The sequence below is a fragment of the Entelurus aequoreus genome, linkage group LG03 (genome assembly GCF_033978785.1).
Source record: "Entelurus aequoreus isolate RoL-2023_Sb linkage group LG03, RoL_Eaeq_v1.1, whole genome shotgun sequence".
NCBI lineage: Eukaryota > Metazoa > Chordata > Actinopteri > Syngnathiformes > Syngnathidae > Entelurus > Entelurus aequoreus.
Genome location: NC_084733.1, coordinates 72,839,381 through 72,862,750, shown reverse-complemented (window position 1 = coordinate 72,862,750; position 23,370 = coordinate 72,839,381). Strand labels below are relative to the sequence as shown.

Sequence of the window (23,370 nt, the reverse complement as noted above, 5' to 3'; positions counted from 1 at the left end):
TTAAGTAGATCCTTAAAAACAGCCGATTGCTTGATCTTTGACTACTATTTTAGCGATACTGTAGGTCCTTAAAAACAGCTTAAAAAAGATCATCTTTGACTCCAGTTTTTGCAGTAAATTCTTAAAAACACCTGTCATATAGAGGATCTTTGACTCATGCTTTGAAGTAGATCCTCAAAAACAGCAGAGTGCTCCTGTCTTATAGAGCAGCGATTCTCAAACTGTGGTAGTGGTACACTGGCGCCATCAAGTGGTACATAAAATATTCGATTAATTATTTAAATACAGTGTTTTAATTTCCTATATTCAAACACTGTGTTACTGTTCAAACTATGTGTAGTGTTACAGTGGCCAAATATTAAATATACTTGTTAAATAAAACCTCTGCCTTCATTTTAGATGAACACTTAGGCCTACTATGCTGCTGTATTTCAACGATGGTCATTGTGGTGGTACTTGGACCTGCCAATTGTATTCTGAAGTGGTATTTGGTGAAAAAAGTTCGAGAACCACTGATATAGAGGATCTTTGACTACTTTTTAGTGGTACTCTGTGTCCTTAAAAACAGTAGAGTGCTCCTGTCTTATAGAGGATCTTTGACTACATTTTTAGTGGTTGGTCTACTGTATGTCCTTAAAAACAGTACAGTGATCCTGTTTTATAAAAAAATATTTGATTGCTGTTTTTGCATTATTTCCTTAAAAACAGCATAGTGCGCCTGTTTCACAGATCTTTTGACTACTGTTTTTTCAGTAGTTTCTTAAAAAAAACAGTCATATACCGGATTGTTGACTGTTTTTGCAGTAGTTCCTTAAAAACAGCAAAGCACTGCTGTCTGAATTTTTTTTTGCAATGGATTTTTAGGAACTGGCATCCTGTTTTCCTTGAGAACACATTTTCTCTTATTTTATTATTCTGTAAGTAAATGTATTATTACTCACTATATACAAAACAATAATGGTCTTAGCTTTTTGAAAATGTGTCCCCAGAACAATTTCATGTAATGCTCTCAAAAGTATAATTTGTCATTGAAAAAGCAAATTGGGATGAAGTCTCAACTTACGTGCAAAAGTAGGACTGCTGTCTCCAACCAGTTCTCGTCCTCCCACTCACTCCACGTAGCATCAGTCCTTCCTCCCCATCACGGTGTGACGTCAGTGATTATGAAGGAGGAAACTTGTTCTTATTCCTATAAACACCAAATTCTATCCGCTGAAAAGGGACTAAGAATTCCAAAACAAAAACCAGACCAAGTCTCAAAGTTATTTAATGACATCACATCTAAAAGTCCAAGCAAAGAAAGATGGCGGTCAGCGCCGGCCATCAGTTTGACGGAGCTGTGATGAGAGCGTTCAGTGTTGACGAATCAAGTAAAGCCAGGAGGAGCTTGGCCAGGTCGCCATGGAAACGACACCTGTGACCTGCACAATTACAAGTCACTGCACTTTTGGAGGTTCAGTACACAGGCACACACACACACACACACAAGTGCACTTGCGAGTACACAGAAATATGCACTCACGTTTAAAAAGAGGAAACATAAAAGCAGCACCTGTGCAGTAACCAGGAATCAGTTCAAGTTTTATTTTGAAGGAGTCCAGTGGGGGAGGTAAGGGGTGGGTCTTACACACACATCTTTCAGCTAATTGGTTTTGAACTGCTTAAATGACGTAACCAATCAGAACATTCCCAACACCAGGAATGTTTCCACGGTACAAGCACTCCAAATAAAAAGTATCAATAAAGACATCACGTGATCTGCTGCTTCTATTTTTGTCTTCATTTGCACAAATAAATTAAGTCAACAAGCAGCTGCGCAAACGCACACACACAGGATGCGGGGGAGGGGTGTTCAGTTTGATGAACTGCAGCATTAGGAGGAGCTTCAGTCGTCACGAATGATTGACAGCGGTGGAGTCCCGCCTCCTCTCGCAGGTATCAAAGGTCACATGGTACAAAAACAGACACGCACACACTCACAAGTGCTGATTCACGTCAGACGGCGGCAAGGTCACGTGACACCAAACAGCTGGCGACGTGGCACTTTATGACAGGAGGGGTCCAAGTCGGCACTCGTTCAAGCGGGAGCCCTTTTGCGGCGAGGAATGTTGGCACTTCAGTCCGACGCGGGCGCCACTGAAGTCCGAGCAGCACCGTTCACTCACATCTCTTCTTGTCCAATGGAATGACTACCTGCTGTAGGGATCGCCGTGGTAACTGTTGCCATTGCTATGAGGGGAGGGAGAAGACATAAGTGGGGAGGAAGAGGAGGGGCCTGGTAGAGAGTCATCGACGGCTCTCCCGCCGTCAAAAACGTCATCCGCGTCGTCAGGCGAGATGAGGCTGGAGGAGAGCTGGGGGCCCCACATGGGGGCTGAGGGGGTCACCGTCTGGGGGTGGTTCACGAGGACTGACCCTAGGGAGGAGGACGAGGAGGGGGGGTTGGCAGCGGGTCTGGCGGTCCTCGTGTTGGTCTGCGACCCGCGGTGGATACGATGACTGACGATGATGTTGTTCCCGAAACCGCCCATGGACGCCATTGTGGTGCTCTGTTCCCGCTGCACCACCGCAGTCATACCGCCCTCGGCAATCAGCCGGCGGATTCGAGCCAACGCGTCTTCACTCGAACTTCCCCCCTCTGGAAGCTCGCCTGGAATGAAAACGAGGACGTGTGACAATCAGGGATGGGTAGCACTCACATTTGAACCGATACGGTACCAATTCGCGGTACCTGGGAATGGACACCGGTACTCAAAGGTATCAGTTTTTGGTACTTTTGTGTGTGTTATTAAATGTTATTTGTAGAGATGTCCGGCCGATAAATGCTTTAAAATGTAATATCGGAAATTATCGGTTTCAACCTCCCGATTTTTCCTGGAGACTCACGAATTTCAGTGCCCCTCCCGGAAATCTCGCGGGGCAACCATTCTCCCGATTTCCACCCGGCCAACATTGTTGGGGGCGTGCCTTAAAGGCACTGCCTTTAGCGTCCTCTACATCTTGTCGTCACGTCCGCTTTTCCTCCATACAAACAGCGTGCCGGCCCATTCGCATAATATATGCGGCTTTTACACACACATAAGTGAATGCAAGGCATACTTGATCAACAGCCATACAGGTCACACTGAGGGTGGCCGTATAAACAACTTTAACACAAACAAGAGGACCTACATTCAGGATTGCATTCACCTACACTTATTGAGATTATTGAAACAACATCAAAGATTGTTGAACAAGAAAATATGGAACTAAAAAATTTCTGCAACAAAGATTACAAAAACCAGGATTTGGAAAATGATATAGATCCAGATACAAATTTTTTCTCCCACATCAGTAATAATTGTTTTTATTATACAGATGATCAATATAATAGCAACATTACATGCGATAACAAATTGTCAATTATTCATTTTAATAGCAGAAGCTTGTATGCAAACTACAACAACATTAAGAACTTTTTGGAACACATCAACGAACCATTCAAAGTGATTGCTGTTACAGAAACATGGATTGATGATAAAAAAGGAATAGATTTTGATCTGGAGGGATATGAACTAAACTACATCAACAGAACCAACAAAAATGGAGGAGGAGTAGCTGTGTACGTGATGAAGAACCTGAACTACAAAGTGGTAAAAAACATGTCATTTGCTATAGATAATATCTTAGAATGTATAACCATTGAAATATGTCAGGAAAAAAGCAAAAACATTTTCATCAGTTGTATATATAGATTACCTAAGTCAAGTATAGAAACATTTGAAGAATGGATCAAGGCTACTTACATGGATAATGGTCAAAGAATAATGTTCTTATGTGGTGACTTTAATATTGACTTATTGAACCCTAACAAGCAAAAGTCTATTGATGACTTCATTGATACAATGTACAGCATCAGTTTATATCCAAAAATCACAAAGCCAAGTAGAATCACAGGACACTGTGCCACGCTTATTGATAATATTTTTACCAATGAGTTTGACAATAACACTACAAGTGGTCTACTTATTACCGACGTTAGTGATCATCTGCCAGTTTTTACAATATATGATGGACACTACAAGAAGAAAATGGAAGACAAAAGGACATTTCGAAGACTATGCACAGAGAAGAGGATGACTGCCTTCAAAATTGAGCTACAAAAGCAAGATTGGGACAATGTGTACAATGAAAAAGAGGTTGATGAAGCATATGAACATTTCTTAAACAAGTTCATAATACTTTATGACAAACATTGTCCATGGATACAACTTAGTAAGAAACAGAGAAAGAATAACCAACCATGGATGACAAAAGGATTAAAAAATGCTTGTAAGAAGAAGAATACACTATATAGAGAATTTATAGCACAAAGAACTATAGAGGCAGAAATTAAGTACAAAAAGTATAAAAACAAGTTAACAGAAATACTACGATCATGTAGAAAAGAATATTACAGTGAATTATTGGACAGGAACAAAAATAATATGAGAGCAACATGGGGCATCCTCAATAGCATTATTAAAAATGGCACAAAGAGGGACTACCCTCAATACTTTTTAGACGGAAATAAAAACAATGACAACATAAAGGAAGTAGTTGAAAGCTTCAATAATTATTTTGTAAATATTGGACCAAAATTGGAAGAAAGGATTCCAGACCCAGTTCCAATTGAGGACTATAATGATACCATAGAGCAAAATCCCAACTCCATGTTCCTCAGTAATGTGACACAGGAGGAAATAGTTATAATCGTGAAAAAATTTAAATCTAAGACTTCAACTGATTGTAATGGAATTGATATGGATACGATAAAAAAGGTTATAGAAGAGATCTCAGGACCATTAATGTATATTAGTAACCTATCATTTCAAACAGGTACATTCCCAAACAAAATGAAAATAGCTAAAGTTGCACCAATTTATAAGACTGGAGATAAACATCAATTTACAAATTATAGACCTGTTTCTTTACTTCCACAATTTTCTAAAATCATTGAAAAACTGTTTAATAACAGATTAGAGAGTTTCATGAATAAAAATAGAATACTCGAAGAGAACCAATATGGATACAGAGCTAATGTCTCAACTTCAATGGCTTTAATTGAAATTACAGAAGAAATTACCAATGCAATAGACAGTAAAAAATGTGCAGCAGCAGTTTTTATGGATCTAACTAAAGCATTTGACACAATTAATCACAATATGTTAATCAAAAAACTAGAACGATATGGCATCAGAGGGTTAGTCTTAAACTGGATAAGAAGTTATCTAACGAACAGGAAACAATACGTGAAGCTAGGCGAACACATGTCTACAACGCTAAATATATCCTGTGGTGTACCTCAGGGATCAATATTATTACCTAAATTATTCAATCTCTATATAAATGACATTTGTAAAGGTACAAAAGATTTAAAGTTAGTATTATTTGCGGATGATACAACAGCGTTTTGTTCAGGAGAGAACACACAGGAGATAATACAAATAATAACAGAAGAAATTAACAAATTAAAAAGATGGTTTGACAAAAACAGACTATCGTTGAATCTTAGTAAAACTAAAATAATGCTATTTGGTAATAGTAGAAGAGAAAGTCAAACACAAATACAAATAGACGGAATAGAAATTGAAAGAGTAAATGAAACCAAATTTCTAGGTATAATGATTGATGATAAATTGAACTGGAAATCTCACGTAAAAAATATACAACATAAAGTAGCAAGAAACACGTCAATAATGAATAAAGCAAAACATGTTCTAGACAAAAAATCACTTCATAGTCTATACTGCTCACTAGTGTTACCATATCTGAGCTACTGTGTAGAAATATGGGGAAATAATTACAAAAGTACACTTCATTCATTAACGGTGTTACAAAAAAGATCAGTTAGAATAATACATAATGTTGGATATAGAGAACATACAAATCCTTTATTTATTGAATCAAAGATACTGAAATTCCACGACATAGTGAATTTGCAAACAGCTAAAATTATGCACAAAGCAAACTATAACCTGCTACCCAAGAATATACAACAATTCTTCTCAACAAAAGAGGAGAAATATAATCTTAGAGAAAAATGTAATTTAAAACATTTGTACGCACGTACAACACTTAAGACCTTCAGTATATCAGTATGTGGAATTAAATTATGGAATGGATTAAGCAAAGCAATCAAATAATGTACTAATATGATCCACTTCAAGAAACTCTTCAAACTTAAAGTGTTTACAAAGTACAAAGAAGAAGAACCATGACAAACATTTTCAATTTATTTCATCCATTCATTCATTCATTCTTAAAGTAATCTTACTTATCTCATCATATGAAATATGACTTTCTTCACCAATTATTATTATTAAATTCTTACTATTATTTATTTATTTATTTTTATTGTGATTACATATGGAGTTTATTGTGAATAAATTGAGAACAGGAAGTGAATAAAAAAAAAAGTTTCAGCAACTGTTATGTAAAGAAAAGGGGTAGGATTAAATAAGCTCTACTTCTTCCTACTCCTTTTCGAACATGTTGAAAAGAGAAACTGGAAATTGTGATGTATCATGTTGTATGCTTGCATGTTCGAAATAAACTCAAACTCAACTCAACTCAACTCAACTGTTACAAATATGCGCCACACTGTGAACCCACACTAAACAAGAATGACAAACACATTTCGGGAGAACATCCGCACCGTAACACAACATAAACACAACAGAACAAATACCCAGAACCCCTTGCAGCACTAACTCTTCCGAGACGCTACAACATACACCCCCCGCTACCACCAACCCCCCCCCTTGCATTAGTAGATTGCACAGTACAGTACATATTCCGTACAATTGACCACTAAATGGTAACACCCGATTAAGTTTTTCAACTTGTTTAAGTTGGGGTCCACGTTAATCAATTCATGGTAAAGTTACATTGTTTAATGCATCCAGCGGGGCATCACAACAAAATTAGGCATAATAATGTGTTAATTCCACGACTGTATATATCGGTATCGGTTGATATCGGAATCCGTAATTAAGAGTTGGACAGTATCGGAATATCGGCAAAAAAGCCATTATCGGACATCTCTAGTTATTTGTTAATAAAAAAAAATATTTTAATGTCAGACACTAGATGGCAGTATTGTATAGGCAATCTATGATATGTTGTCTAATCAGAAAGTCGTGTTTTCCAGGAAGCTGAATGTGCTATGTTGCGCCCTACAAAGTGTTTATATTGTAAGTATTGTGCTTATTACGTGCCAGATGTTTGTAACAATAATCTTAGTTGTAGTTTTTATCAACAAATTTGGAGAAGTTGAACTCACCAAGTAAAATTACTAATGCTATTAGTAGCCTGTCTGGCTAATCCAATGTAAATTGGGATCAAGTTAGCGCATTTTGGTAGAGTGGAGCCTTACTTTACATTAGAGCGTTTTCTACAAAGCACACTTGCTTTGTTGAAATTTGCAACATCACTTAGAGCAGTCATTTACAAATAGTGGGGCGGGACACCGTGGGGGGGAACATGCTTTTTTTTTGCCGTACCAGAATATGATGAAGTGTATGACAACAAATAACGGGAAACTTCCGGTCGTGGACAGCGTACCTGGGCTCACTGGGACTTCTGCTGACGCTTCAACATGACCGCTGTCCGGACCTTGCATGTTCTGAGACTCAGTATGGCCGTCCGCTGCTTGAGCACTGGGTGGAGGCAGGGCTGGCCAATGGGACAAGACAGAAGGTCAGTGAAAAGGTCAAAATGGCGTCAACATTGGTTAAAAAAAATAAATAAATAAAATAAAAAGACATTTTGGTACCGGGTTGTGGCTGCTGGGGTCGGGGTTCCGCGATCTCTGTTTGAGTCTCGGCGTTCTGCAGCTGGACAACTGGTGTCTGTGTTCCTTGTGATGTCACAGAAGGGGCGGGGTTTCTGGGCTGAAGACCTATGGCGTTCATCAACCCCATGTCCCGGTCCAGTCTCCATCCTGTGCGACTGGGTCTAAACAGGAATGAGGAGCACACTTTGCTGTTTTTATCTACTAGAAATGCAAGTCAAACATTTTCTACACAACAGGAGAGCACTGCTGTTTTTAGGAATCGGCTGTTTTTATAAATCTACTGCAAAAACACGAGTCAGACTCTTTTAATGACAGCAGCAGTCTGTGGTATTTTAAAATCCTAATGTGAGAAAGGTACTTCATATCAGGAGTTCTTAACCTTTTTGACCTTGGGAACCAACTTTTCCACTACAAGATGCCTCAGGGCCCAGTCAAATATTAACATTGAATTAGTAATCTTACTCTTGATTTTATACGTATTCCATAATTTGTCAAATGATATGAAGCAATGTGTTAATCACAAATATTATTAGTTATTTAACACAAACCTCAGGCTTCGGTCAAGCTGATTAGAAAAATAAGTACTAACCAAATATACTTGATAAAAAGGAACTTATAAATAAACTAAAAATGAATAAAGAAAACATACAATTACGTTAAGCTAAAACAAGTGGTGGAAAAGTGTATTACAACTTAGTATTGCTGCGGCCCATACGGACCACAGCTGAAAAACAGATCATTTTTGGCGGCCCTCTATAAGGCGCTTGTGGCCCAATGGTTAAGAAACACTGCTTTATAAAAACAGCCGCGGTGTACTACCTTTAAGAAAAAAAACGCAAAAACGTGTATCAAATATCCTCTAAAAGATTGGAGAGCTCTGCTGTTTGTTAAGAACTACTTACCCGGGTCGTTCAGAACCGCGGGTCCGGCTGCTGCCATTGTTGACAGAGAACAAAGGTTCATTGCTGGACTCAGCAGGACTCTCACCGTCAGTGCGGTAGAATCTGAACACACACACATACAGCACGTATGTTAAGATACATACACACAGGAAGAAGGTTTATTTTAACCTTGTTAATTGAATATCTTTTCAACCAGCACCAGACTTCCTGTTGATTCATTAAGATAATTACACACCAATCACTTGTGATGTGGAAACATCTCCACTAGGTGGCCACTTTATTAGGCACACATGACTGACAATGACAATTTAATCCGTTAAAAAAAAAGTTAAAAGATGTACTCTTTTCAGAACAAATGCTTCCATAGGAATTCTTGTCAAGTGCTTTCATCTGTTCCAGGGTCAAACTGTGGCCATCGTCAAACCTGTATGACCTGCACAACCGTAGTCATTGTCAATCGCTTATATTGCACTGGGAGCCCAGATACTGTCCTATGTCATAATAACGTCCATTTCCTTATCTGTGGTTATCAACAATCGCCAACAATCACATACAAAAAACAAAAACTTCAAAAGACGTGAGGCTCACTGAACTGAAGTCTACTGGTTTGAACGCCACATTGACTTTTGGACAAACAACAACACAATTGCTTTTGACAAGGGGATGGATGTTTGACCCTGATAACAGGAAGTCCCTCATGACTTCTAGGGGCAGTTTGACTCACACAGGCCTGCAGATGACCAGGTCCCCCTTGTTGGTTCCATAAGCCAGACCCATACCGGGGTCAGGAAGCCAGCGAGCAGAATTGATGCTGACATGGCGCCGCTGGTCTGGAGCCATGGGGTAAACCACGTTGAAGACCATCTGAAAGACAGCAGCCTCATTAACGGTGGCGCCGGCGCATCCAAACAGGAAGTGTTTCAAAGTCCATGGACAACACTAACGTCACAACTGCCTTCTCGTGACAAACATCGTTAGCGCGGTCGTCTGCACTCACCCTGATGGACGTCTCTCCTCCGTGGGGCTGCTGCAGACGGAAGACTTGCGCCACCATGTGGTCGGTGGTGGGATGCAGCAGGATCCTGCGAGAGGCCAAGCCCACCATCACGTAACAGCCCAGCGGCGACAAGCTAACCGAAATGGCATTAGGACCTGTAAGGCGAAATGTTAGCCGCCTGGAGTTAGTGCTGATTTTGGAGATAAGAAGAAAGTTCAAAGTGTGACGGATACCAAATCTTTTGGTGTAGAGCATCTCTCCCAGGTTGTGGGGGGCCAGAGAGTAGATGGCCAGGATGCCCTCATCCGGAAAACCCCGCTGACTGCTGGGGATAAAAACAGCCAGCAGCTGGCCATCGGCGGAGATGTCGCAACTAGCATCGTTGTAGATCTTACAGTTTGGCACCAGGACGTTGACGGACGCTGCGCACAAACACGACGACTCATAAATAATTTTGGTTCAGAAGAACGATGGATAACACGGTATTGTCAAACAAAGATGGAAGGAGATCCTGTCAACTTCCTTGGCTGAACAACGCTAAAACATTCTGCATGTTTGTTGTCATGGCAATAATACCGTTGCTGATCTCTGGCAGGTCAAACTTGGTGAAGTCCCACCACTGCAGGCGGTAGGTAGTGTTGGCGATGTTGCTGGCCACTGCAGACTGCCCGTCGCCGATGGACGCACCTGAAACCGCACAGAATCAGACTACAAATACCACTGCTTTGTGTAATTTTTTTGGTTTGAACTACAGCGCTCGCTTACCGGCCAACACTCTGTTGACTGACGAGTGCGTGGCCAGGCCCGGCTGGCCTCGCTCATTGAAGATTCCGGCGTATGGCAAGTACTCAGGAAGAAGAAAGCGCCTGGAGGAGATGAAAACTTAGTCTATGTTAATTCACACACTTCCACACTTGGCATTTTAGAGTGAATAAGTGCGTTCCAACTTGAAGTACTGCAAAATGCACTCAACACACTGATTGACCTTAACCACACTCAATCATTGCCATCATGGGTACAGAAGAGGAGGGACTAATTGGAGTGGTTATAATTGAAAAGAGGAATATTTCAATCCTTATTTCCAATAAACATTATGGTAGGGATGTCACGGTATAAAAATTATCACATTTATCATTATTATCGCAGTATTTTTCAATGTGCTCAACATTTTCAATAAGTACTTATACTGAAATATTTTAACCAAGTTGTATTTAAAAAACAAACACAAAGAACACATTCAAAATTATTTAGTTTGTAGAAGAAACATTATTGTAGATAAAAACACTGTTTCATGGACCTCAAGTAGAAATTGAATGTGCATATCAAAGCAACAAAAACATTATAAACAAAGTAATATGGCATAAAAACATAAACAAAATAAATGTGAAAATTGTGAAAAATAGCACTTTATGGACATAAGAGATACAAAAAAAACAAATGTAAGAATTTTAAAAGATGGCACCTGATGGCCATAAGCCATAACTGTACTTTTTGTCCATATAGATAAAAATAGTGTTCATGTAAGAGATCTAATCTAGTCTTAGCTGCATGATTACGGCCAAAATAATAAGATCATTTTTTATCAATATTGAAATCACGATTATTGATTATGTTAGGTAAAACAGAGACTCCATCGTGTAATTTGGAATGTCTAATGGCTATAAACGTTATCCATATATATATATATATATATATATATATATATATATATATATATATATATATATATATATATATATATATATATACACAAAATGCTGTCACATGAATGGTTCTTAAAGTAATAACTTTGAAATGAAAAAAGCGCAAGTCATGTAAAAAAAACATGGTGTTTACTTTTTGATATCAATATAAATCTCAAAGCAGTTTGGCTAATGAAGATAAACAGGAGTGATACCTCTAACATCGAATACACAAATCTTCACAGCCTACATTCCATTCGATGAGATGACAAAACATTATAGCTAGTATTTATGTTATTTGAACACTGATGGTTGCAGGTAAATAAAGTAAATCCCAGTAAACAAACTAAAGACTTTATAAACAAGTTGTGGCAACGTTCCCGACACATCGCCTGCTGAATGTGTCATTAACTCTCAGTCACAGCAGCTGATGGACACTGTATTGAGAAACTAAAAGCAACATCAAACAGTCTTCTCCTTCGCTGTATACTTTTAGTGTGAGACAAATGGGTCTGTCTCCAATATTGTCCACACCTGTGGCCACCTTAAAACAGCAGTGCGCTCTTAAACGCACGTCAAGACTTAAAATGAAGTTGAACCAAGCGCTCGGCTCTGTTTTCTCCGAGGGGAAATCTCCGTAGCAAGGTCGGTGTAGTTGTGTTCCGCCATGATTTTCAAGCCAAACGATGCTAGTGTGCATGCGCCAGCGTTGCTGTGACTCCGTTGCTGTGACTCCGTTTCCAGGAAGTAAGCAGTGTTGCCTAAAATGAATTAATAAATCACGTTTTTTTCGGTAATTAAATTTTTTTACGGTATTACTAACCGTCTAGAATTTTTCCATAGTTTATCATTATACCGTTTAGTGTTACATTCCTAAACGATAGTAATGGATTTTGGACAGCACTATATACTAGGGCTGCAACCTGTAATTAATTAAATCAATTAGAAAAGTGCTTGAATATATATTCTGTTGCGTTGATTATGGATTTAAAGAGTGTAACTAATAAAGAACTGATACTATCTGGAAAGCATAAAAGGTAAATAAAAGTAAAACCAATTAGGTAAAATGTAAATAAAAGGGTCACGAAGGCAGTAATACAAGATAAATATAAGGTAAAACAAGTTAAAAAGAAAGTAAAAGAGGTCATTCAAAGGTAAAACAAGTAAAAATGTATAACAAGCTAAAAACAAATTAAATAGAAGGTAAAATAAGAGGTAAATTGAAGGTTATGGCAAGCAAAAATATACAGACTGAAGCTATAAAGTGTGTTTCATCCGATTAATCATAAAAACTAGTCAACAGATTAGTCGATTACTAAACTAATTAGTTGTAATCATTTTCAAGTACACAGTGTACATTGCATATTTACCAAATTGAAAGTATGGAAGTGCGCAAATTTAAACACAGCCTTGGCGAAACCTGTGCATGGCAAAAACTGACCTTGGAACGAAGCGACCCAACGATGGCGCCGACATTCTGGCATTTCGGGGAGTCCTGTGCCGTGCTCGCTCGCTGTTATCGCTGAACAGGGAGAAGTCAAATCAGCACAAGTTAAACCCACACACCCGCACACACACACACACACACACACGCACACGCACACGCACACACACACGCACACGCACACGCACACACACACACGACATCCAGCAGGTAGAATGGACTCACTCCAACTCGTCAAAGTCCACGTCACTGTTGTCTATAGAGTTAGACGCATTACTCGCTGGCCCATCAGAAGATGAAGACATGGCCCGCAAGCGGTTCTGTTGGTAGCGGGGAGAGCGCTGGCGAATGCTGTCTCGCCTGGACAAATACTGGATCATTCTCTGGGCGTAGTACGCTGCAGGGGAGAGTCTGTACAGCACAGAGGACAACACTGCTTCAACATGTGTGCTAGCGTGTGAGTTACCATGCCTGGCTAAATCAGGACAGATCTATTAGCATGTGAGTTGTTTGCACACCTGGCCGGGTCAGGGTAGATCGGGTGGTCTCTAGAGCTCGTCATGTCATAGCGAGACATTAGAGAAGATTCTAAAAGTCTCCTAAATGACAGACAGAAAAGGGGATCTTTTCATATTAACCTAAAAACACATTAATTAACGTGAATGAAACGGTACCTCCTGAGGGAGTCTTCGTCTGGGGGGTCCACAGGCATTTCTTGGTTTAAGGCCTCTGGAGGCTCAGGGGGTCGGGCTGGAGCAGCCTGTCGGTACACCCTCTCCCACTGGGCCGTGTCCTGGTTGTACATCAGACCAACGGTCTGCTCGGTGGGCTGACCAGAGGACGAGACTAGTGGGAAGGCCACAGCCGATGCTCCTCCCCCTGCAGGTAGAGGGCGCTGTCCGCTCTCCAGAGGCCCCCTCATGGCCTGCATTTGGCCATCCAACGCGTTTCTGCCGGGATCTTGTTGCCAGGCGGGAGAGGAAGGAGAGGCAGAGGAAGAGGAGGAGGGCTGGACATTGGAGGAGGAGGTGGAGGAGGTCTGGTTAGTGCGCTCCCAACGCTGAGAGTCGTGGTTAAAGGTCAGCAGGTTGTGACAAGCCCGGCAGCGGTTCAGGTGGCCGTGGGGAGTGGCGTTGTTCTCCGGAGGGTGGGGTGTAGAGGGAGGAGGAGGGAGAGGAGGCTGGTAATGGATGATAGTGGGGGAGGATGAGGAGGTGGAGGACGAGGGTCTGGCTGGGTCTGAGTCCACATTGTTGTTCAGCAACTCCTGGCTCTGTTCTTGGTTTCCCTCACCCATGCCGACACCGCCCCCCATTGGCGGCTCCAGGTCGTGCATGCGATCAAACTCCAGGAAGTAGCGGCTCAGGTTGCATCGCAACACGTTCCGGAAAGAGGCGGGGTTGCTGCGGGCGCCGTCCCAGAATGGGTGGTGACCGCTGCTGGTGTTGGCTCCGTCTCGAGAACCTGCGTCTCCCTGTTGGGGGAAGCCCCGCCCATCGCTAGCAGAGGTGTACACCGGAGAGTGGGAGGAGCCATCCTGCCGACGCAGCACCGACAGGAGGCTGACCGAGGAAGAGGAGGAGGTTCTGGGGGGCAGCATCCCTGGGCCGATTCCACTGTCCCTCATGCTTAACAAGTCATGAGTCCAGTCTGGTCCTGCTCTGGGGGTGGAGTTTGGCTCCACGCCACCAGGAGGCGGAGCATTGAGAGAAGTGGCGGCACTGTAGTAGACAGAAGTAAAGGCTGAGGGGCGTTCTGATGGCTGCCTGGGTTCGGTGCGAGCCGACGAAAAAGACGAAGAAGTGGGGGGGTGGGAGGGGTCGGATGGCGATGCCCCAGTGGAGGCAGTGCTCATCAGCGAGGGGCCGCGATTGGTTGAGCAGTGACTGCACATGCATACCATTCCAAGGAAGCGAGTGCAGCCGAGGAAGGACGGCCCACGCTCCGTGTTGGGGAACGGGGCCAGGGGGGTGCCAGGAGACTCCCCCGCATGAGCCACATTGTCACTGAGGGGCCTGGGCGGCTCCCCCGTACCCTGTGTCCCCGGGGAGCGGGACGAGAGTATGTGCAGGAAGTTGTGGAGGATGGGAGTGCGGCGAACCGGTTGAGGCAAAAAGGAGCGCTGGCGGAAGTGGGGCATCTCCACGCTGTCCATGGGAACGTCGGCTTCGTCCTCGTTCTGAAAGACACTGCAAAGTTGGAGACAACCCGAGGACATTGCCCCACCCTAAGAATCAAATTACAACAATAAGAGGGCTAACCTGCTGATTGGACGGATTGACGATGGCCGTCAACAGGTTGTGACCTAGCGGATCAAACCTTACCAACCTGATGGGCACACAAACACTTTAGTCATGTAATATAAGGACTTCATCATTTACATGTCATCTCAAACACCAGAATGTTTTTGTTTCCATGCTCCTGCTGTGAACATGTATCAATCACAGCTAGTCACGGCTGCTAGGTCGGTCACACACACCTCACTCGCTCGGCGTCGCTGCCAGTCTTGACGGCTGCAAACGGTTCCGGTCGGCTCCAGTCCCAGAAGTGTAGCTCGTTGTTGGTAGCGATGAGGAGAAGCTGAGCAGTCGGGTGGAAGGCCAGCGAGGCGATGGCCACGTTGCTGTCAGTGTACCAACTCTCGCTACCGCCCTGCGCGCACACACACACACACACACACAATCTTAATGTGGACATCAACATTGCGCTAAAAGCCTACCCGCTAACTGCTGATTTTGATATGGATTTGCTGTAGCATAATAAGCACAAACACAAAGTAACACAGTGGCACCCGATTAAGTCTGTGCTGATTATGTCACCAAACCTGTCTATGTAGACCAACTGGGCAAATCCCGGTCCACCGTGTTTTTATGATTGCCAAAAAAAATGCCCGCTTAAAGAGGGACTGCACTTTTTGGGGAATTTTGACTATCGTTCACAAACATTATGAAAGGCATGACAACGGATGTATTTTTTTTTTAATGCATTCTAACTTGTAAATAAAAGTCAGCTAATGGCAGAGCCAATGGGAGGTCATCTATTCTGCCCATAAACCCAATAAAAAAACATCTAAAAAGCGCCAACAATACTCTATTTATATTTTATGAGCTAAATATTAACCAAGTATTAGTGATATTGTTATTATAAGCGCTAACCCAGACAAACTATTTCGAGCGGCGCCGCCATCACAAGCTTGTGTACCAGTCAGTACATGTCTATACACTGAATTAGTCCGACTTCTCAAATAGTTCGGCTCTAAATAACACAGATTATGTGATTGGAAACCAGATCTCTCTACGGGGGTGTGCGGCAGGAGAGCACCTTTGGTATCACGCATGCGCCAGTCTCATCGTACGGGATAAACCCAGAAGCATATACAATTCAATAAAAACAGCAACAATTATAATGAAGAAGATATTTTTTATTTGCCTCACAAATTTAAAAAATAAAACATTTTGAAGTGCATCGATGGGAGAAAAAAAGAAAACGGAAATTTATTTAAGAGAGTAGCTAAGGAAATGTAGAATGCCGGCTTAATTTGGACTTCCGAACAAAATAGGAATGGGATGAAATGGAATGAAGCAGGTATACTAAAGGCGAATAATAAAGCATACACAAACCTCTTCACGCTGCATTTGTGCAAGCCAACTGATTCACTGTCTGCACAACTGGCAAGATAGTCCAGAACAATAGCAACCTTACTCTGGATATCAGTCGGGGCACAAACGGTCTTTTCCTTCGGATTTAAAACTCCCTCAATCAATCCACAGAGCCTTTTGGAAGAACTTTAAGACATTCAAAAGTTTTGTTTCCGTGAATTTCTTCCTAAAATTCCTTCGAAAAAACTCTTCCGCCGGTCTTTTATTGCTTCCGACCTGCATCTGCCCAGATACATTCTTGGTAGTAGTGTCATGTTCGTAGCGCAATCCAAGATCATTTCTTGCTGCTGTCTGCTATTTAACATCATGATAGCCATTAGAGACGTAATATTCTTATGTGCCAATATTACAGCGGACATCAGTTAAAACAAGTTGTAAGGATTCGCAAATGGCTAGGGTGACGTCATAGGTCAACCGGAAAAGGAATTCCTTTTACCGCGCTAAAAGGAAATAGCATCTCTCAGTGTTCGGGAAGCACATGGCGTACGACCAATGTTATCATTAGAGAGCATGCATGCACACTTGGGATACACACGCAAGTGTGAAAATACAAAAAAAATAACTATTTGAGGAATGACACCAATTTAGTGCGTGGAAACAGTGACTGTTGTCATGATTGACTTATCAGCTGATTTCTCATTTCCTTGCTCGTCAAACTTTATTGTAGATCACAAATAATGCCTCTCACCTGGATAGTAGGACGAGAACGTATTCCGACAAGTTGGTACACTTTGGCAGGCAATTTAAACGCAGAAATGGCGAGGACACGAAAAGACGCTTGGTTGCACCCCCCTTTTCCAGGTTTATGAGTATATTCCCATTTAGGCCGTCTAAATGGGAATATATGAACATCCTACCAGTCGGCATCCTAATGACAGCAGACATTGTACAGTAAGTGATGTCTTATTATGTTTGTTGGTTCTCATAAAGGCTGCAGTGGGTTATAATCAGTGATGTACCGGTAGTTGGAAAAAAAGGAAACCTGATGCGTTTTTTAAATTAATTGCGTATGCTTAAAATAATTAAAGTACGTAAATATTAAATGTTATTATAAATGTGCCTGTTACTACATTACATATATACTAACATGATGTATATTAAACCTTAATGGAGGTGTTTGGATGTTTCTTTAAGGGCATCATAGACTCCATTGGTAAGGGGACTTTTGATCGCATTTATTTAATACTTAGAATGCATTAAAAAAAATACATCCGTCGTCATGTCTTTCATACTGATTGTGAACGATAGGCCAAATCTTCAAAAAAGTGCAGTTCCCCTTTAAGTCAACCTCGACATACAAGGTCGTCCGCTTTAGTCGACATAAAATCTAAGAGCCAGAGGGGTAATTTCTATGAAAAACCTGTTTATGTCGAGATTTGTAAGTAGTATTAACTTCATTATTATTGCTAAGCAGCGTAAAACGACAACATAACTCCCATTAATCCAGGGTTTTTCCAGGATTGCCAAAATAACTGTGGCGGTAGGGGCGTGGTCACCATGACATCGTATATTTGCATAATTTGCTATGATTAAAAGATTTTCTTTAAAAAGACAAACATGTGTACATACAGTTAAAACAAATCTGTTTTAGTATAACCATATATTTTTTATATAATATCGCTCTATTTTCAGTTGTTGTTGCTTATTGTACTACAATGTACATTGTTGAGAATTGTATTACGTGTTTAGAAACTTTTTGTGATTTCTTCTTTATTAAAAACAATGAGCAACAAATCTAGTATCTTTTTTTCTGGTGTTATTGTAGACTGTATTCTTGTTTTAGAGACTCTACTCCTGTCCCTTGATGTACCCGACGAAAAGTGAGCCACACCCGTTTGGTGCTGCTGCTCCAGTTGGACTTTCTCTCCTTAAAAGCCGCCACTATCCTTTTAAAAATTGCATATTTTGTAGAGCGCTGTCCGCAGGTATATCTGGAATACATTAAAGTTACGTCCACATCGCAGACATGCTGACTCCGCTCTAGACAGCGGCATGCGTCTTGTTTACTTCATCACAAAATCCGGTTTCGGAAGCGCTGTTTTCGGTGATCCAAGTCTTTTTTCAGCGGCCACATTTTCGGTGCATCACTTGTCATTAGTGTGCAAATAATAGGCTATATATATATATATCCATCCTGTTCAGTGCAACGTAAGCTTAAAAATAAAAGCATAGCAGTAATAACCAGGATTCTACCACAGAAAGTAACAGAACACACCCACTGAAAAAAAATACGCAAGAAAGATTTGCACATGTACAAATGCTCTGATGTCATCATAGTCAAGGCATAAAAGGAAATTAATGCAGAAACTTTGTTAGACAAGAGTATAAATTTCATATGAAAATACACAAATCTAAAAATAAAATCCGTTATAATGGTGATTTTTCTTTGGCCAAAGTCACCAGTAATTGTGCAGGCAATGGTTAGTTTCGGTTATGTCGACATAAACGGGTTCCACTGTAATGGGCTTTAAAAACATTTTTTTAAAGGCTTTACATAGATATTTTTCAAAGATGGCGGCCGACATATGCAGATTGAGTCTCCACCTCCCCTACTCACATGCAAGTCCCAGATGCGAACTTCACCATCAAGGCACCCGGAGGCCACCAGGCCGGGAATGGTGGGGTGAAAGGTCACGCACCAGGGAGTTCTACGGTGGCCCACTAGAGAATGGAGGCACTTTCCAGTCTTGACTTCCGTGATGTAAATATTGTGGTTGACGTGCGTGGAGGCCATGAGGGTCCTTCAGGAGCAACAAACACACAGCATTAACATTCCCCAAGGCAATAGTGGAACCATCCAAAAGAAAGAAATGTGTGTGTTGTCCTCACCGGTCGGGGCTGAAGGCCAACAGGAATGTGGATCTCGGGCTGTCGGGCAGCTCCACTTTCTGCGCAGAAACAGAAAGTTACTCAGCACAGCAGAAGGGCCACAAGACGAAGCAGACAACGGCATCCTCACCTGACTCTGCCACTTCATCGAGCGCACTTTCTCCTCCACGAGCAGCTGGAGGAGGCGCTGCGAGCCGCACGTCTGCCAGCCGCGCTCCCGCCTGGACAGGATGTGCACCGAGTTTCTGGGAGAGGACGCCATGATCAGTGGTAAGGGTCGTCGACCTCGTCTAAGCTGGAAGGGTGGGGTGTCGTTACACGACAGGATGTTCTGTAGCGTCCTGATCCGACCCACTTTCTGCTGGCCACACACATATACACACACACACACACACAATGAGGTACTTTAACATATACAGGAATGTTTTTGTTTCCATTCAAGTCAATGTGTCGATTTCCACCGCCGCCGAACCCATTGCGCACGCCGGCGACATGCCGGGGCCGTAACGCATCCCTGCTCAAAATATACGCAGAGCTTCTGTATTTGCCAGACGGCGCAACAAGGCAGATCAATTTAGCTCAAATCTGCTTGTGTGGGACAGTTATGCACAAACTAAATAAATTATCTGATTTACAGTACAGGCAAAAGTTTGGGCATCAAACTATGAATGAACACATGTGGAGTTATGTACCGTAATTTCCGGACTATAAGCCGCACCTGACTATAAGCCGCACCAGCTAAATTTAGGGGAAAATACAGATTGCTCCATATATAAGCCGCACCCGACTATAAGCCGCAGAGTTTTGATGTGTAATTACCGTAGTATATAGGGGTTCCTGCTACCACGGAGGGGATTGTCGGGACAGAGATGACTGTTTGGGAACGCAAAGCGTCCCATTTATTAACAATACATCTTTCAATCATTCAATCAAACTTTCACATCTTTGACATGGCGAACAGCATTTGTGCAGAGTACAAATAATACAACGGTGCAAAGTAATACAAAGTGCTCGCCTGTACGTTATCAAAATAACCAGCCTACCGGTATATGAAAAGTCAGTCTTTAATCATTGTGTCATCGTCTTCCTCCTGCGTACTAAAACCACCGAAATCCTCTTCGTCGGTGTCGGAGAAGAACAGGCCGTAAATAAGCCGCACCGTTGTATAAGCCGCAGGGACCAGAACGAGGGGAAAAAGTAGCGGCTTATAGTCCGGAAATTACGGTACTTAACAAAAAAAGGTGAAATAACTGAAAACATGTTTTATGTTGTAGTTTCTTCAAAATAGCTACCCTTTGCTCTGATTACTGTTTTGCACACTCTTGGCATTCTCTCGATGAGCTTCAAGAGGTAGTCACCTGAAATGGTTTTCACTTCATAGGTGTGCTTCATAGTTTTGATGCCTTCAGTGACAATCTACAATGCAAATAGTCATAAAAATAAAGAAAACACATTGAATAGGAAGGTGTGTCCAAACTTTTGGCCTGTACTGTACTTTCAAAACAAAATACTCCGTGTTCAAAGCGGATCGTATTTTACACTTTGAAACATCCTAATGGGCAGGAACGGACCTTAAGTCAACTTGTCCAAGGTTTTTAGATATAATTTCACATCTATTGCGCAAATGGATGAGGACTTGCTGATTCCGGAGGTCCAAAATCAAAGAATCACATTACAGGCATATCTTGGACAGCTGTTTGGGGGCCTGTGTCAAATGCCAGCTGATAGGGGGGCTGGGGAAGCAGGGGAGTGGTTAGCGGGAGTTGAATGAGAAGTGTGCATGTATAACGCTAACCAGGGATGATGTTACTGTTGTGTTGTTAATTGCTACAAATAGAAAAATTAAGTTGTCGTTCTGCAAGGCAAAAATGTTGTCTTTTCCTCAGGTCAAGTCAGTGCCATCACAGACAGACTGTGGGTAGGCAAAGCTCAAGACATTCTGCGGTGTTGCTGTTCAGCAGCCGTTACGGATTTCAAATGGAAGGACCAGGTATATTTGCTTCAGCTCCTCTGGAACGACAGAATAACCTGTTAAACCCTTATAACGTGATTAAGCGCGAATTTGCGAGATCTCGTAAAAGTCTACGCTATTTTGCTGCACGGCGGAAGTCGCAACAATATTAAAAGATTCTCATTTCAAGAAGGGTGTATAAAAAAAGTTTGTCCCCAACATGGTCACAACAGAAAATAATTGAGAACCACTGCACTGGCCTAAAAAGCAGGACGTTTTTCCTTGCCTCTGTTGCCAAAATTCTTGCTCATGTTGTTTTGACATTTTCTTGTCACATGTGACAACCTCCTCACAAGGCCTTCAGAGAAATATTGTCTTCAAATGGTGCTACAGAAATAAAATGCTCAGTGACGGTTGAATAAACCCACTTACACCAAATATATAAGAAATAAAAAGTATGCCGCCATTTCAAATTAATTGAAAGGCTGGAAAAAAGCACAATGCAAACATTCAGTCCTATTTTTAGAATGGCTGGTGACACTGTAGAGTACTTTCAATGGTCAATTAGGAGTCAATTAGTATTCATATACTATGTACTGAAGAGTAGGGTGTTTATGTGCATTGCTGGCTAATTTTGCATCATTCATCGACTTATATTTATACTTGTACTTATACTTATATTATATTTATTATACTTAATATATACTTATATTTATTATACTTATACGTATATTATATTTATTTATGACTTCCATCAAATGGTGGTGCACTGCATCACAGGTTAAAAGACACACACACACACACAGAGACATTTATAGAATGACACAATGAGCAATCATATGATTTGAATGTAAACCTCACATTAGCTCCCAGAAGAAATAAACATTCGTCGATTGAAACCCGCTCCAAAGACCGCCCCCCCATCAAGTGTTTTTTAAACATTTACATGACTTAGCTTTTGAAGTTGACTTCAACATTTGTATGTTTTATGAAAACAAGTTATAGTATGCGGTGCACTGTTAAGAGTGCACGGTTAGATTGGACAAGTCATGATGAAGATGATGTTTAAAGTAGAGGCCTACCTTTCTTCATCTTTGGGAGCTGCTAACGTTAGCCACTTAGCTAGCTTTGGCCTAAACGGACATAAAAAAATGTAAATCTAAAATCGGCGATTTATTTTGCTGATGAAGAACGGCGTCCACCTGCACGAATGAACAGCATTCGTGTTTCGGGGGAAGGCAAAGTAGAATAGTTAGCTAAGGCATTGGTCCACTGTTTAGACTTGCTGCCCGACGCCGAATTGCTACTGCGTAGCTAGCTAGCTGCTAGCCGCACGCAGGTCTACTAACAGAGCACCGAGTACTACTCATCGAACGCAACGTAAGCCCGACTCTCATTCAGAAAAAAAATACATTTCAGACTCCAGTTCCAAACTAATTTCTGCACTAACCAACTATTGTGGAAACAGGTTTACGCAGAGAATACCAGAAGGTGGGAGGATTTACATTAATCTTCAATTGACTACTAAGACTAGAAGTCTACAACACAAAAAATGAAATATATGCATTTAGGGCAGGTGAAAACATGGAGAGTCCCTCTTACAATTATATATATATATATATATATATATATATATATATATATATATATATATATATATATACATATCTACATACATATATATATATATATATATATATATATATATATATATATATATATATATATATATATATATATATATATATATATATATATATATATATATATATTTAATATAGCATATCGTTTTTTTATTTTGTAAAAGGGCTATACAAAACATTATGTATATTATTTAAAAACAAAGTTTTGTGTTCGTATTTATTTTATGGTATAGTATTAGTAGTTAACTTTTTTATGTCATACGTTTTTTGTTACATTTTTTAAAATGTTTTGTTGAAATTTATTTATGTAATATGCAAAAAAAATAAAAAAAATCTACAGGCCTCAAATGGCCTTGGGCCGCACTCTTGACACCCCTGATTTTGGATCAACCATCTTTGTCTTCTTCAAAAGCACTATAGAAATGTTATGTTTATGTTATTATTTAA

At 41.1% G+C, this 23,370-nt stretch overlaps 1 protein-coding gene across 2 annotated transcripts; it reads right to left on the bottom strand.

Moving 5' to 3' along the window:
- Positions 1-1,255: 1,255 nt before the first annotated feature.
- ambra1b (autophagy/beclin-1 regulator 1b) lies at positions 1,256-22,659 on the bottom strand. Of its 2 annotated transcripts, none has more exons than XM_062042668.1 (19): positions 22,363-22,659; positions 19,460-19,690; positions 19,330-19,388; positions 19,058-19,241; positions 15,321-15,493; positions 15,103-15,169; positions 13,516-15,020; positions 13,360-13,440; positions 13,067-13,252; positions 12,839-12,919; positions 10,481-10,581; positions 10,292-10,402; positions 9,949-10,137; positions 9,716-9,870; positions 9,443-9,582; positions 8,719-8,820; positions 7,796-7,977; positions 7,585-7,695; positions 1,256-2,650 (listed from the first exon to the last, which is right to left on the bottom strand). In XM_062042668.1, the coding sequence occupies exons 2-19, from the start codon at positions 19,589-19,591 to the stop codon at positions 2,190-2,192; spliced, it is 4,020 nt and encodes a 1,339-aa protein (XP_061898652.1). In that variant the 5' UTR covers positions 19,592-19,690; positions 22,363-22,659; the 3' UTR covers positions 1,256-2,189. The 2 variants fall into 2 exon arrangements, with proteins under 2 accessions (XP_061898652.1, XP_061898651.1); XM_062042667.1 differs by having other exon boundaries at positions 19,460-19,687.
- Positions 22,660-23,370: the final 711 nt, after the last annotated feature.